General features: G+C 44.2%; 1 protein-coding gene across 1 annotated transcript; it reads left to right on the top strand.

Moving 5' to 3' along the window:
- The first annotated feature begins 14,568 nt into the window (after positions 1–14,568).
- LOC149024436 (uncharacterized) lies at positions 14,569–15,450 on the top strand. Its single transcript, XM_089142945.1, has 2 exons — positions 14,569–14,672; positions 14,761–15,450. Exons 1-2 carry the CDS (start codon positions 14,573–14,575, stop codon positions 15,402–15,404), a joined length of 744 nt encoding a protein of 247 aa, XP_088999071.1. The 5' UTR covers positions 14,569–14,572; the 3' UTR covers positions 15,405–15,450.
- Positions 15,451–16,357: the final 907 nt, after the last annotated feature.

Below are 16,357 nucleotides of genomic sequence, written 5' to 3'. Positions count from 1 at the left end.
TGCTCTTCACAAGTCCTCCGTTTCAGATATTCATTCAAACCTAAATCCTCTTCAGTTCTTCTACCTATTTGAAATTTCATTGGAGACGCAAGACCTTCATTTACAATTTAAGAGTTACCTGAAGAGCTCTCCTGCAGATCAAATCGAACCAGAAAGAATTACCCACTTGATCCTCTTCCAGATTAATGGAACCACGAAGAAGAGAAGGTCAGAAAAATAAATGGGCAGCGAACGAAAATTTTTAATTTATAGAAGAACAATTGGTGGCCGTGGAAGACTGGGAGACAATGGTGATCAGAAGTCTTCTTGACTCTCGAACCCCACCGCTACACAAGTTCAGTTATAAAGAATCAGTGAAAGCCGCCAAGGCTTCCTTTTACGTTTTAGTAAGAATAATAATGGTAAAATCCATCCCCCAGCAAATCCAGAAACAAAATTTTACTACTGATACCTACTTTTTACTTCGCCTCTTCGAGAATCTTTGCCAGAAAGAGAGGCGGGTCTTGCAAGGCCTCAATGACTTGTTTGCCAGAAAGAGAATCCTGCCTTGGTTGGCTCACATTTTCAAGTAATTAAGATGTCAAAGCGTGGTTGATGCCGCCATTACGCTTCGTTACGAAGCTTATTAGTCACTGTTGCGTATAGAACTTCTTCGAGAGCCGGATATTGAGATGACCACCTTAAGAGCTCTCCAACCAAGTTGGAATAACTGAGATGCCTGCACACATAAAGAAAGCAAGAACGGTCCGGCCTAGTTTTGGCCGGGGGACCGCCTCCGACGCTCAAATCAGCCTAGATAACAATAATGATTCTTGAGAGAGAGTTCTCAAGAACGTAATGAGAAAGTACTCAGATGAAAGTTCTCGTTACCTTTCTCCATGTTGGAGGTAGGTTTATATAGAAGTTACCTGGAGGCGGCGATTCCTTAGATTCCGGATCGATAGTTGAGGAGTGAGTGGAGTAGTGGAATAACGGCTCCTTCTTTGTCGCACCTGATATCGCCGTTATGATGACTCACCTCCCCAATTCTCGGAATAGATATGCTGAGTGTTTATGCGTAACTAACTCTTCTTGACTTAGTCAAGAGAGTCTTCTGAGAAATGCTAGAGTTGGATATTTTTCCCAAGTGTGGCACTTCTCCAACGAAGAAATGAACCTGCCAAAATGGAGGTGTCTCTCCCGAATGAGGCCCTCGGGACCTTCTTTAGGGAAGAGGTGAGCCATCCCACATGGGAGGTGTCTCTCCCGAATGAGGCCCTCGGGACCTTCTTCAAGGAATAAACCAGATTACAAAAGAGGGAGGCTTATGTCCCGAGTGAGGCACTCGGGACCCTTCAAGAGGGAAGAGAAGCACCAGCCCGAGGGAGGTGCATCTCTCCCGAGGGGGGGGCCTCTCTCCCGAGTGGGGTCCATCGGGACCTTTTCCCCACAACAGAGCCCCCCATTCCGTGCGATTGACTTCTCGAACGTATGGAATGTTACTCCCAGGCTTCTTAGAAAATTTTCTTTCTTCTTGGAGAAACTTTAAGACGTCGTCTTGAATGAGAGCCATTATTTCTCCAAGGCCTTCGCAATTCCCAACCGTCGTACTAATTCACATTTATTGCTGCTCCTGATATGCGAATGGTCGTGTTATCTCGGCCGTTGATCTATTCGATCAAGGGCCATTTGATTGAGATCTTGAGTCCCTTAATCTTGACCGTTGTGTCTGTTCATTGCTGGTCGTTGGATCGCGACCTTTCATGTGCCAGATCTCAACCGTCGCTTTGCTTGATTCACAGCCGTTGGATGTGTCTCTTCATCTTCCTACTCCTCACTATAAATAGAGGTTCAACCCTCATTTTCAATTTTTTGCTTGCGAACTCCCTCTGAAGTCCCCGGACTGCGTTGCTTGCTTTCTCCAACTCGCTATTCCAATCTTCAAACCAGTAAGTTTCTCTAACTTTTCTTCATTTCTTTCCTTTGTCATTTCCGTATTATGGATAACTTAAGAAAAGGCAAGGAAATAGCCCGAGCTTCCTCCCGACTGGAGGTCCCGACCGCTACGATCTCCAGTCCCGAACTGTCTTCCCGAACCCAATCCATGCATTATTCCAGTGAAGATGCTTTCTCTGGCTCTTCTGACTCTCGTATTGTGAGAGCAGCGACTTAGCTAGGGACGACCCTCTTGACCAAGAACCTCTTTGCTCCGACTTAGGAACGGACTTAGTCAATCTTGGTCTTTCTATGGATTCTTCGGATGAGCGGGAAGTTGATAGTATTAATCAATCTCCTAGTAAATTCCGAGTGAGTCAGAGACATTATTCGCCTCGCCCACCCCTTTCTCGTCCCAGGATTGCCACAATCGCTGGCACCTTTTATTTTCTCCGAATCGCTTTCCGAAGAAGCAATTCTCGAAGAAAGGAACAAACCCAAGACGCCCTCTCACATTGATTATAACCTCAAGTCTTCGGGTCCCGAGTTCTATCCCGGAGATCTCGACTCCAAACATCTCCAGCGTCTAAGGGATTTCTGTGAAATTCCAAAAGACTATCTCTTCCAGCTCCCGTCTCCTTCTAGTCGGGTTGGAGAGCCCCCGAACGGGGCCTTCTCCATTTATTACGATGCTTTCTTAGGAGGTCTTCGCTTTCCCTTTCAAAAAATCTTTGAAGACCTTCTCGTCCATTATGGAATTTCTCCCTCCAACCTTATTCCAAATAGTTGGAGAAGTGTTTCTTGCTTCGTTGGTTTTTGTCACAATGTTGGAGTCGAACCAACATTCCCCCTTCTTCTGCGTTTCTTCGAAGTTAAGAGTCAATCAAAAGGGGGTTGGCTCTCTCTTCTTCGTCGGGCAACCGACGCTGTGGAATGGTCAGGCAACATCATTTTGCCGAAGTCTATGCCTACCTCCACCAAAGGGTGGAGACATCCCTTTTTCTTTTGTCAGCCCCCAGTTTCGCCGCCATTCCCAACTTCTTTTGTGAAGAAATCCAAATCTGATCTTAAAGGACTCAATAATCTCATTGAGTTATCCGCCGCCGAAGAAGCGGCTTTAGAAAAGATCATCCAAGTCGGCGGAGATTCAGCCGCAGTTCACGGATATTTACCTGAGTATCAGGCTGCTCTTCAGTTGTGGGGCTTTTCTCCGGGTGAGCCCCTTCTTCATTGACATTCTTCAATTTTGTATATTTTTCTTATCTTCGCACTTTCTGACTTTCTTCGTTTGTTGTCGCAGTGTCTAGCAAATTGGATATCGATGCTCTTCGTGCATTGACAACTGGGAATGTCAAAGAGGCTTTCGCCCGAAAGCCAGCGAAGAAAGGTGGTGCCACGGACACGGGTCCCGTTGTCCAAGCTCTCGGCGCTCCGGGGTCGTCCAAGCCTTCGGGCAAGAAGACCGCAAGGAAGAGCATCTCCTTGGGAGGGGGGCCTCTTGAGATAGGTATTCCCCAGGCCTCTCCCTCAAGCCGCTCGGGAAGGCCCTTGAAGAGGGCTCGGGAGAGCGAGAAGGCTGTTGAGGAGGACTCCCCAAAGTCCCCTGTCTTCGTTCCCCGGCTGGGATCCGACTTCTTCGGACACCGTCTTTGGGGGACTCCAACACTGCCAGATCTTGGCTTCTTGAGGGGATGATCCCTTCGGACCGAAAGTATCTGAAGGATCTTTCGGACGACAAATTCTATGCCAACGCCTACAGGTAATTCTCCATCTTTAGTCCCTCATAGTTCTCCAAGTGATTTCTTTAACGTGGTATTCTGTATTTTCTCTAGGTTCTTCTCTGGAGGGGCGCATTACATGGGCGAGTGCCTAATTCGTTCCGAGCACTTGAGAGATCAGCTTCGAGAGCTGAAGGAAGATCAGGAACGCACCGCCGCAGACCTTTCTGAGTCTATTAAGACTGTCAGGTCATTGAAGAAACGTGACGAAGAAAGGGGCTTGAAGCTGAAGGAGATATCTCAAAGCAAGGCGGCTCTCCAGGGGGAACTCTCCGAGGCCAAGGAAAATTTGGAAGAGGCCCTTCAAGAAATGGAGAAGTTACGGCGTGAGAAAACTGAGATGGAGTCCATTGCCGGGCAACTTCGAGAAGAAGTCCGAGCCGGTAAACTTCCCGTCAGTGCCGATGAAGTGCCCGAGGTGGTCCAGAAAGAGATCATCACTTCTTACCTCGGCACTTCTCAGTTCAAGAATCTCCAGGTGGCTCTCTCTGCTTCTACCTACCGCCTCGGGCTTAATGATGCTTTCACTGCTGTTCTCCGACGGGTCGATATTCCTAACCCGAAGGAATTAGGCGGAATGCTAGACGGTAGAGTTTATGAGACTCTTCAAAGAGCCGTACCCGAAGGGGTTAACTACCAAGAACCCTTCAGCCCTCCCGACCCTTTTCTATATGTTGATGAAGATCAAGCGGGGGGCTCTGGAGAGAGTCTTGAGAAGGAAGCTCTCGGTGGCGACGGGCTTGGTGAAGACAATCCTCCCGAGCTTGAGAATTCTCCTGAGAAGTGAAAGACTTCAGCCTTTTCTTCCTTCCGTTTTCTGAGAAACGTTTGGAATTTTTTATAAACAATGTTTGAATTTTGCGCAACTTTGCGCTTTCTCTGTAATATTGGTCCTTGTGGCCAAATGTTTTGAATAGTTGCGCAACTTGTTGTTTTATTCAAACTGAGGCATTAAGCTTCTCTGTTGACTGGTCTCGTGTGTCTTCTCCCTTAGCGTAATGCCTTAGGGTTGATGATATTTTGATTTCTCCCAAGCCTTTATTACAAATGGTCCCGAATATGGTCCCGAATGAAGGACTTGGGGAGAAATGTATCTCATGGATAAAATTCCATCTCATGAGAGTCTCACTTGGAATTTCCTGAGAGGTGGGGAAAACTCCCGAGTGGCTACCCGAGCGAGGTCCCGAGTGTAACGCTATTGAATAATTCCATCTCATGAGAGTCTCACTTGGAATTTCATGAGAGGTGGGGAAAACTCCCGAGTGGCTACCCGACCGCGAGGTCCCGAGTGTACGCCCGTAACGCTATTGAATAATTCCATCTCATGAGAGTCTCACTTGGAATTTCATGAGAGGTGGGGAAAACTCCGAGTGGCTACCCGAGCGAGGTCCCGAGTGTAACGCCATTGAATAATTCCATCTCATGAGAGTCTCACTTGGAATTTCATGAGAGGTGGGGAAAACCCCGAGTGGCTACCCGAGCGAGGTCCCGAGTGTAACGCTATTGAATAATTCCATCTCATGAGAGTCTCACTTGGAATTTCATGAGAGGTGGGGAAAACTCCCGAGTGGCTACCCGAGCGAGGTCCCGAGTGTAACGCCATTGAATAATTCCATCTCATGAGAGTCTCACTTGGACTTTCATGAGAGGTGGGGAAAACTCCCGTGTGGCTACCCAAGTGAGGTCCCGAGTATAACGCCATTGAATAATTCCATCTCATGAGAGTCTCACTTGGAATTTCATGAGAGGTGGGGAAAACTCCCGAGTGGCTACCCGAGCGAGGTCCCGAGTGTAACGCCATTGAATAATTCCATCTCATGAGAGTCTCACTTGGACTTTCATGAGAGGTGGGGAAAACTCTCGTGTGGCTACCCGAGTGAGGTCCCGAGTGTAGCGCCATTGAATAATTCCATCTTATGAGAGTCTCACTTGGACTTTCATGAGAGGTGGGGAAAACTCCCGTGTGGCTACCCGAGCGAGGTCCCGAGTGTAACGCCATTGAATAATTCCATCTCATGAGAGTCTCACTTGGACTTTCATGAGAGGTGGGGAAAAACTCCCGTGTGGCTACCCGAGCGAGGTCCCGAGTGTAACGCCATCGAATAATTCGAAGAGATAGATGTCGACAATGAAGATGTGGATTTATTGAAAATCAAATGGTCTTTCGACTTTACCTGCAAATGTTACATATTTGGATTAATTCTATTGATAGAATTTCCGAAGGTTCATGGAATTCCAAGTTCGATCAATTGTCTCGCCCGTGGCCAAGCTTTTTAGCTTGTAGGTTCCTGGTTTCGTCTCTTGTTCGACGAGATAAGGCCCTTCCCATGTGGGTGAGAGCTTGCCTTGGTTTCTTGGGTCTGAAGCCGCAACTTTGCGGAGCACTAAGTCACCCGTACGATGTCTTCTATTTTTTACCCGAGTATTGAAGTATCCAGCTACTCGGTTTTGATATCTTTGATTCCGGTATTCTGACATGCTCCGTACTTCGTCTATTAGATCAAGATTACTCTTCAAGCCTTCTTCATTTGCTTCTTCATTGAAGTCAGTATATCTCTTTGATTCTGCCAATACCTCCACAGGGACAAGTGCTTTTGTGCCGTAGGCTAGCCGAAAAGGTGTTTCTCCCGTAGGAGTTCTAGCCGTGGTGCGATATGACCAAAGGACGCTTGGTAATTCTTCCACCCATTTGGTTCGACTCGTCTCCAAGCGCTTTTTTATTCCATCCAACAGCGTCCGATTGGTTATTTCAACTTGCCCATTGCTCTGCGGATACGCCACGGATGATGTTCTATGCTCAATGTGATATCTCTCACAAAAATTCTTGAAGTCGGCTCCGATAAATTGCCTTCCATTGTCAGTCACAAGGATCTTTGGGATTCCAAATCTGTAAATGATTCTTTCTTGAAAGAACTTCTCCATTTGTTTCTCAGTAATGGATGAGAGAGGTTCGGCTTCCACCCACTTAGTGAAATAGTCGATTGCCACGATCAAATATTCTCTATTGTTGGCTGCCTTAGGGAGCTTTCCCACCAGATCCATTCCCCACATGGCGAAGGGAATCGGACTAGAGACAGATGTAAGAGGGACAGCCGGAGTCTTCGGAACAGATGCATGAAGTTGACACTGCTTGCATTTTCTGACATATTCTACGGCATCTTTCTGAATAGTCGGCCAATAAAGGCCTTGGCGTATTATTTTATGGGCCAAAGCTCGGCCTCCCATATGCGCTCCGCATATTCCTTCGTGTACTTCGGCTAAGGCATATTGAGCTTGAGAAGGGCCAACACACTTTAGAAGAGGCTGTGTGACCGATCTTTTATAAAGTTGTTCTTTAATAATGGTGAACTTTGCTGCTTGATTTCTAACTGCCTTAGCCTCCTTGACGTCTTCCGGAAGGATATCATTCTTCAAGTATGCTATAATTGGGTTCATCCAACTAGGCTCTTCTTCAATATCCATTGCCTCGGCCTCCCGAATGCTAGGAATTTCTAACTGTTCAATATAAACGGCTGAGCCTAAGGTCGAATATTTGGATAAAGCCAACTTGGATAACTCGTCTGCTACTTCATTTTCCTTTCTCGGAATTTGCTTTATCTCAAGATGATCGAAATAATGGCGACAATCGTCAATTTTGGCTAAGTAATTTGCCATTCTTGTTTCCTTTGCCTCGTACACGCCATGAACTTGATTCACGATCAAGCTGCGAGTACGCCGGACTTCCAATTCTCTGACTCTTAGGGCTCGGGCAAGTCTTAGTCCTGCTAGTAGGGCTTCATACTCGGCCTCATTATTAGAGGCTTTAAAGTTGAATCTTAAAGCATAATGAATAGTGAATCCATCCGGGCTGATAAGCATTAGTCCTGCTCCACTCCCCGAAGAGTTGCTTGAGCCGTCAACATGTAAAGTCCATAACTCTGGACCGGGTGAATTTTGTACTCCCGAACTAGGCATGCTATTCTCAAGAATGAAGTCGGCCGAGAACTTGTCCCTTTATGGCTGGACGAGTTCTATACTCAATTTGATACTCGCTCAACTCAATAGCCCATGTGACCATTCTTCCGGCTAAGTCTGGTTTCTGTAGTATCTTCTTCTTTTACTAAGACCGCGTTTACCGCCGCTGGAGAAATGGCTAAGTATGTGAATAATTGTTCTCCCGTTGAAGGTCGGGCTAAGAGAGGTGGAGTCCCGAGCTTCTCCTTCAATTTCTCGAACGCTTGCTGACATTCATCGGTCCATAAGGTATCCTTTGCCTTCCCGAGCTCTTTAAGAGCTTTGAAGAAAGGCAAACACTTCTCACCCGATCGTGAGATAAATCTGTTTAAGGCTGCTACTCTTCCGGTTAGACATTCGATGTCTCTAACCGTCCTTGGCGACTCCATCTCGAGCAAGGCTTTGATTTTCTCCGGGTTTGCCTCAATTCCTCTTCGGGATACCATAAACCCAAGGAATTTTCCGGAAGAAACTCCGAAAGCACATTTCTCCGGATTTAGCCTCATCTGGTATGTTCTCAAAGTATCAAAAACTTCTTCAAGATCTTTCAGATGACTTCTTCGGACGATACTCTTTATGAGCATATCATCCACATATACTTCCATATTTCTTCCTATTTGGTCTTTGAAGACTTTGTTTACCATTCTCTGATAAGTGGCCCCGGCGTTCTTCAACCCGAATGGCATTACTTTATAAAAGTAACTTTCTCGATCCGTCATGAAGGCCGTATCCTTCTCGTCCTTGGGATTCATCATAATTTGATTATATCCCGAATAAGCGTCCATGAAGCTCAATACTTCATGTCCCGCTGTAGCGTCGATCAAAAGGTCGATCTGAGGAAGTGGATAGCAATCCTTTGGGCATGCTTTATTCAAGTCCGTGTAATCTGTACACATTCTCCATTTGCCGTTGGCTTTCTTCACCATGACTACATTCGCCAACCAAGTTGGGCATTCTATGGGTTTTATAAAACCCGATTGCTCTAGTTTCTCCACTTTGGTCCCGATGGCGCATGTTTCTCGAGCGAAAAATTCCTTCTTTTTTGGATCATTGGAATTGCATCGTCCCTTATCCATAAGCTATGTTCGCAATTCTTCGATCTATTCCGGGCATGTCTTCGGCCGACCATGCGAATACATCTAGGTTGTTTTGGAGAAACTCGGTGAGCTCTTCCTTGAATTCCGTAGGCTGTTCGGACCCGATCATAGTTCCTCTCTCGGGATGATCCAGATGAAGTTGAATTCGCTCAAGCTTTTCAACTGGTTCGGCTCTCTGCATAGCTTCTTCATCCCGGTCATCCCGAATTTCAATACTCATTGTATTGCCCGATCTCTTGGCTTTTTTGACTTTCTTAAGATAATTCACATAACATTGTCTGGAGAGTCGCTGATCAGAAGAGCACTCCCCGACTCCCGCTGTGGTTGGAAACTTCAACTTCATATGTGTTGGAGAAACCACCGCCCCTAAGGCGTTAAGAGTTGGCCTCCCGAGTAGAACATTGTAAGCTGAAAGGTCCCGAACCACCATGAATGTTGCTTGGACGACTGCATCCCGAGGGGAGGTCCCGATCCTTAGATCCAATTGGATAGTCCCTTCGGATATGGCGGACGACCCGGCGAACCCATATAAGTGAGTCCCGCATGGAGTCATCATCTCGTCCTCGAACTTCAATTTCTTAAATGCTTCATAAGATAGTAAGTCGGCGGAAGATCCCGTGTCCACAAGAACTCGGTGAACTTCTCGGTTTGCCAATTTCACTTTGATAACTATAGCATCGTCGTGAGGAGAAGTGACGCCCTTGAGATCTTCGTCGGTGAAGGTTATTGGATCTGGGCATAGGTCATTTCTTCGTTTTCTTGGCAGTTGCATCGATCCAACGAACCGTGCCTTTTGCTTCGCCTTCTTAATGGATTCTTCCGTCGGATTTCCCAAAACGATGTAAATGGGGGAAAACTCCCGAGTGTCGGGTTTCTTCTCGGGATTCTTATCCGCCCTCTCGGGACTTTTGGATCCGAGTCTTTTAGTTGATCTAGGTGGGGACTTCTCTCGATCTTGTCGCTTCTTCTCGAAGATATTTTTCAAGTTGCCCCGCTCGGATGAGCTTCTCGATCTCGATCTTTAGATTTCTGCACTCATCCGTATGGTGACCGTAGTCTTTGTGGAAACGACAATATTTTGTCATATTCCTATCTTCGGGTCGGGCTCTTATCTTGCCCGGCCACTTCAAGTTGTCGTTGTTTCTGATCTGTAATAGAATTTCTGACCTCTTAGTATTAAGAGGTGTAAAGTCTCCATTGGCGAGTCTTTCTTTCCAAACTCCCTTTTTGTCATCTCTTGCCCGAGCATTTGAATTCTGACCTCTTTCTCCATAATTCTTCTTTTCCTTCACGCCTCTCGTAGACTCTTCCCGGGCTTCGATAACTTCTGCAACCGTTGCTTGTTTTTGGCATTTCTTGAGAAGTGCTCCATAAGTCCTCGGCTTGTCTTGGAGTAATACCTCGAGCAAACGTCTTTGGGTTATTCCACTCCATAGTGCATTGTACGCTACTGTATCATCCAATTCTTCGACTTCAATAGCCACTTTATCGAATCTGAGAAGAAAGTCTCGAACGGACTCATTTGGTTTTTGCCTGATGGCAAAAAGGCTATCTGCTGTCTTCTTACTCCCGATGCAACTTCGGAATCGGGCAATAAATTTTCTCCCGAGTTCTCGAAAGTTTTGGATGGATCTTGGCGGTAGGCTAGAAAACCATTTTATCGCCGGGCCTTTGAGAGATGCCGGGAAAGTTCGGCATAATAGCTCATCTTCTCGGCCAATAACAGCCATGACCGATTTAAAATAACTAATATGTTCTCGAGGATTGGACTTACCTTCAAAGGGAGTGAATGTCGGCATGATAAAGTTCGGTGGAAGAGGTGCTCACATGACTTCTTCTGAGAAGGGTTCTCTATCAACCACATCATAGTCGTCATCGAGGTCCCGATCATCAAGCCGTCTCTCCATGGCATCTAATCTTCTCCCGAGACCATGCGCCTCTTGACGCACTTGCGGAGACCGAACACTTCCGAGATCAGAATATTGGGAAGTTGGTCCATGAGAAGATCCATATTGACTAACCGACCCTCTCGGGTTATTAGATCTAGAATGGCCTCTTCCGTGACTTTCTCCTTCTTGCTCCCGAACTCCTTCATTTCTCGCGCCCTTTTCTAGGTAAATCTTGAGTTTGCCTAAGCCCAGCCAAACGGTGGAACACACTTCCCCTTGACCGATCCTCTCGGGGACGTGGCTCTTCAATATGCACTCCTTGAGATCTTTCTCCAACCCGTTCGGCTGGTCTCCTTGGTATTCTGGGATTTCTCCTTTCTTCATTCATCGGGCGTTGCCTATCCCGGAGTCCGACGGACGGCTTCACGCCTTCGTCCCTCTTGGGAATTTCTGGGGGTCCGGATGGTACCCCGATCTGATGGACTAAGCCTCGAACAACTCCTTGGAGTTCCAACATTTGTTGTTGGACTTCTCTTTGCATATTCGCAAATCGGCCACTGTCGGTTGGAATAGGAGGTTGACTCGAACCGCCTTCTCCAAATGGAGTTGGAATAGTTAACGGGGGATTCTCCGGAACTCCTTCTTGATCTTCCTCTGGAATAGGAATTTGTCGATCTAGAGAAGGGAGAGTTTGTTCTTCAACACGTCCGTTTTCTGTCTCCCTTTCTCTCGCTCGAGTGAGAATTTGAGAACTTGTCACCTGAGGTGTGGTACGTCTCGTCATGACTTTTTGTGACGTTTCCCACAGACGGCGCCAAATTGTTGCGTATAGAACTTCTTCGAGAGCCGGATATTGAGATGACCACCTTAAGAGCTCTCCAACCAAGTTGGAATAACTGAGATGCCTGCACACATAAAGAAAGCAAGAACGGTCCGGCCTAGTTTTGGCCGGGGGACCGCCTCCGACGCTCAAATCAGCCTAGATAACAATAATGATTCTTGAGAGAGAGTTCTCAAGAACGTAATGAGTAAGTACTCAGATGAAAGTTCTCGTTACCTTTCTCCATGTTGGAGGTAGGTTTATATAGAAGTTACCTGGAGGCGGCGATTCCTTAGATTCCGGATCGATAGTTGAGGAGTGAGTGGAGTAGTGGAATAACGGCTCCTTCTTTGTCACACCTGATATCGCCGTTATGATGACTCACCTTCCCAATTCTCGGAATAGATATGCTGAGTGTTTATGCGTAACTAACTCTTCTTGACTTAGTCAAGAGAGTCTTCTGAGAAATGCTAGAGTTGGATATTTTTCCCAAGTGTGGCACTTCTCCAACGAAGAAATGAACCTGCCAAAATGGAGGTGTCTCTCCCGAATGAGGCCCTCGGGACCTTCTTTAGGGAAGAGGTGAGCCATCCCACATGGGAGGTGTCTCTCCCGAATGAGGCCCTCGGGACCTTCTTCAAGGAATAAACCAGATTACAAAAGAGGGAGGCTTATGTCCCGAGTGAGGCACTCGGGACCCTTCAAGAGGGAAGAGAAGCACCAGCCCGAGGGAGGTGCATCTCTCCCGAGGGGGGGGGGCCTCTCTCCCGAGTGGGGTCCATCGGGACCTTTTCCCCACAACAGTCACCATTGGCAAGAAGACGAAGAACAGATGCTCTACCTTATTTCACGCCATCACTCCAAACAGAGAAGCTTTCTTTTCCCACCTTGCCCTAGCCTAGTTCTTTGAAACCACATTCTCAGATTCTAAACAAGGTTTTTTCGATCTTGTTGTAGGAGAGAAGGTGAAACTTTATTTCCGATCGATCAAACGATTAATCTCTCTCTGGTATCTAGTCTAGTAAAATGCCGGAAAAGTAGACTTACAGAGTTTGCTTCTATTTCCGTCGGATATTCAAGATTACAGTAGCGGAAGAGAATGCCACAAAAGAAGCTGGAAGAGGTCTTTCCTGATATGTGAACCCTAGTTGGAGATTTCGTTTTACCCAATAATTTTTCATTTTCTAATTTTCAACTAGGATTTGAAAAATAAGGATTTAGAACTAGTAAAACAGATTTGGGAATCCGGTAATGAAGAAGGGTCTGATTTTGTAGATTAATAAAATTTAACCTCTTAAAATGTAAAAATAAAAAGTTTAAATTAAAAAAAAAAGAATGAGGGCAAATTCGTCATAAAAGTGATAATTTGTCCTTAAATTGACTTTTTCTATAGTACAGGGGAGGCAAATGCAAAGTCTCAGATTTTTTGGACTAAAAATGACATAGACCAAACCTTAGGGGGTCCAGATGAAAATTACCCTATAATATATTAGGTGTGATAAGGATAATTTTTCATCCTTTCCCTAATTGTCTCTAATTTGAATTCTTTCCATATCATTTCATCATCTCATTTGAATTCTTTCTATATCATTTCATCTTCTCATTTGAATTCTTTCCATTCATCACTCCTCATTTGAATTATTTTTTTTCATCATTCTTTACATTTGAATTTTTTCTATACCATCTCATCATTCCATTTCATCAATATCCTAATTTGGCTTTGGCTTGATTAGGTTTCTCTATTAAATCATTTCCATACAAACATTTTCATGTATTATATTTCCATACAAACATTTCCATGTATTGTATTTCCATGTTTTATATCTTTCTTTTATTGTTCATAGTTACCTAACAGCATGGGATGTATGTTGCCTATATATTTGAGGTTCTCTCATATGAAATAATTCAACCATTTTTTCCATTGAGGTTGTTTCTTAATATAATAAGTTATAGGTGATGCATCTAAAAATCTGCTCAGCCTTGAGATCCCTAGGGGATGACCTGCAAAACAAAATTAGACGTGGCTCGACCCTGGGGTCGGGAAGCCACCTCCGAAGGCTAAGTCAGTAGTTAAAACACCACAAAGCTCTGACGAATTGTAGAGCTTAATTGAAAAATAGAATGGAGGAAGAACAATTGAGTTACCTAGTACGAGCGTAGGCCACTTGTTTATATAAGTTTTACCTCTGACTCTCGATCGTTGGATGAGTTCTGATCTTTCTTGGTAGCCGTCTGATTGTAGGGTTTTTCTCCTTTTCTCGAGATGGAAGCAGTTTCCATGATTAACACAATTGCTTATTCCTCATGGTGGTTGTAACTATATATAACTCAATCACGTATCCCGAATTTCTCAAGATCGTGCTTATCCTTGGAACCATTGGGTTCCTTCCTCATTACGCTACCATGATGCCCGAACCCAATCATGATGGCCGAACCCGATCGTGAGTCCAAGCCGTCTTCGACCGGGGTCAAAGACTGAACAGAAGATGAACCCGGTCCAGTAATATTTTATCCACAACAATAGGATTCAGTCATGTATAATATTTTAATCTAAGATTTATTGAATTTTATTTTAGTCCTTGAATTAGAATATTACACATACTTAAAATTTTACAACTCATTGATCACTCATTTTGTAGAGCCTAAAGATCCAAAAAATAAAAGGAAAAATAACATTGATTTATTATTTAGCTATAAGACATTTTTTTAAAAACATTTTACACTAACGTATTATATATTTTTTTAAGAATTACCTATTCCTTAATTTAGTGCTGATACTTCCTTCCAAGCAATTAAATTTTTCCAAAATTAAGGTATAAAAAATAAATTAGTCGAGGATATACCAAATAAGTTTCTACACCTAAAACGGGCTTCTAGGTTATCCTCTGGTGGAAGGCATCATCTTCTCTACGAAAAGAGAAGTCCGAAAACATTTTAAAGAGAACAATTAAGGAATATTTCACCTTAATAAAAGAATTCCATGAAGAAACCTCCTACCTAGCCCAGCTAGCCTATTTAGTTTCGTTCTTTTCTCACTCACGACTTTATCAGCAAAAGTAAGAGAGAATCAACAGTCTTCAAATGCCTGAAGCATGCTTCAATCGCACATATGAAGATTTCCAACCTTCCTTCAACTGGTCGAAGGAAGAAGGGGAGAATTCTCTTGCGATCCATCTTCCTGGTATTCTTCTATCGATCTCTCTACTACTTTTTTTGTTCAGATAAATCAAAACCCATGTAGTTCTGAATGGTGTCTCATCATGGTTCAGGTTTCAAAAGGGATCAACTGAAGGTTCAGATCGAAAGTCATGGCTGCTTGAAGATCAGTGGAGAACGTTTTCTTGGAGATAACAGGTGGAGTCGTTTCCGCAAAGATCTTCTGATCCCCAAAAAGTGTAACCGGAATGAGACTAAAGCCTGGTTTGCAAATGGTGTTCTTTACATTAAATTGCCATTGGCGATAACTCAATTTGCTACACAAGATAAAGCCACGCTGAAGCAACAACCACCACTGCCAGCACCAAAACAGAAAATTCTAGCTGAGAAGAAATCTAAGGTAAATGGTGGTGTCACAGAACAGATACAAGAGAAGAGCAATCAAGCAAGTCAGCAGAAATCTGAAGAAGATGACAAGAAGGAAATGAATGGCAAAGATGGAATAAATGCAGCCTCTGAGCTTGGCAATGATGGGAAGATGATTGTATCCTTGGAAGATCAAGTAACTGCTCCACAAAAGCAAACCAGTTGCAGGCTTGGGATGGGAATAAGATTCAGCTGGCTTAAGGAGGAAAGACGAAGGATCATGATTGCTTCAGTGGCCACTGCTGCATTGGCAATTGCTTTGGCGTTGGCTCTTGGTTTTTATGCAAAGATTATAGACTTCAGCAATGGGCAGAGGCTAGATGTTAATTAATCATTGTATTAATTCTAAACTAATTTCAGCCCTTCTGCAAGCTTCTCACTAATTGGCTCCATGGATTGAGGTAATTGGTTTCCAAATCACCAAGAAATTTTGGTTGTTAATGAAGGGCGGGGAGAAAGGGGGGGGGGGGGGATCTTCCATTTCGATGGATTTCAAATTAAAGTTTTAAGAAACCATGGAATGGACCCAAAGGTGGACGCTGAGGTTGTAGCTGAGGTAGGGCTGCGACTGGGCCGGGCTGGGCTGGACTTTTGCATTCCCAAGCCCAGCCCTATATGTTCTAATCTAAACTCATTCTCGCCCTGACCCTAGTTCAGGGCCAAGGATTATTGTCCTTGGACCTAAGCCCTATAGGGCTAAAGCCAAGCCCATTCCCGCCCTAATTGGGCCAGGTCGGGATGGGTTGGCTCTGATTGACCCTTTCTTGGCCCTAGCCTTAATTGGTCCTATCCTTAGACCTAAAATATCAAATGTAAATTCATAAAAAATAATAATAATAAATATAAAAATAAACGTATCATAAGTAAATTAAAAATAAAATTTATAGAAATATAAGATGATTCAAGCTCATACAAAATGATAAAATAGTCAATAAGTTGATAGTATTTCTTTAAACATAAATAAATTCATACTTCATAATTCTATATTGATCTCTGAAATTCTCTCATTGCTTTGATGATGGAAATTAAAAACCTCTCCCATTACTTCGGTGATGGAAATTGAAAACCGCTCCCATTAATATCCGTATTCAACAAAAAAAATCATATTCAAAACTTTGTTAACAAGTAAATCAACAATAATTTAGTATTGATATTTTTTTCGTAGTTAAAGAAAATTATATTTTAGTTACAAACATAGCTATCTATCCTTAATAAGTTTTTTTTTTTTTTCCCCTAAAATATCACATTGGAGGCAAAAGAAAGATCTCAATATTCATGATGAGA

This window comes from Hakea prostrata, chromosome 2 (genome assembly GCF_041222555.1).
Source record: "Hakea prostrata isolate BN-2017 chromosome 2, UWA_Hpros_2, whole genome shotgun sequence".
NCBI lineage: Eukaryota > Viridiplantae > Streptophyta > Magnoliopsida > Proteales > Proteaceae > Hakea > Hakea prostrata.
The sequence above is the reverse complement of the archived record's forward strand: the minus strand, read 5'-3'. Positions and strand labels throughout refer to the sequence as shown.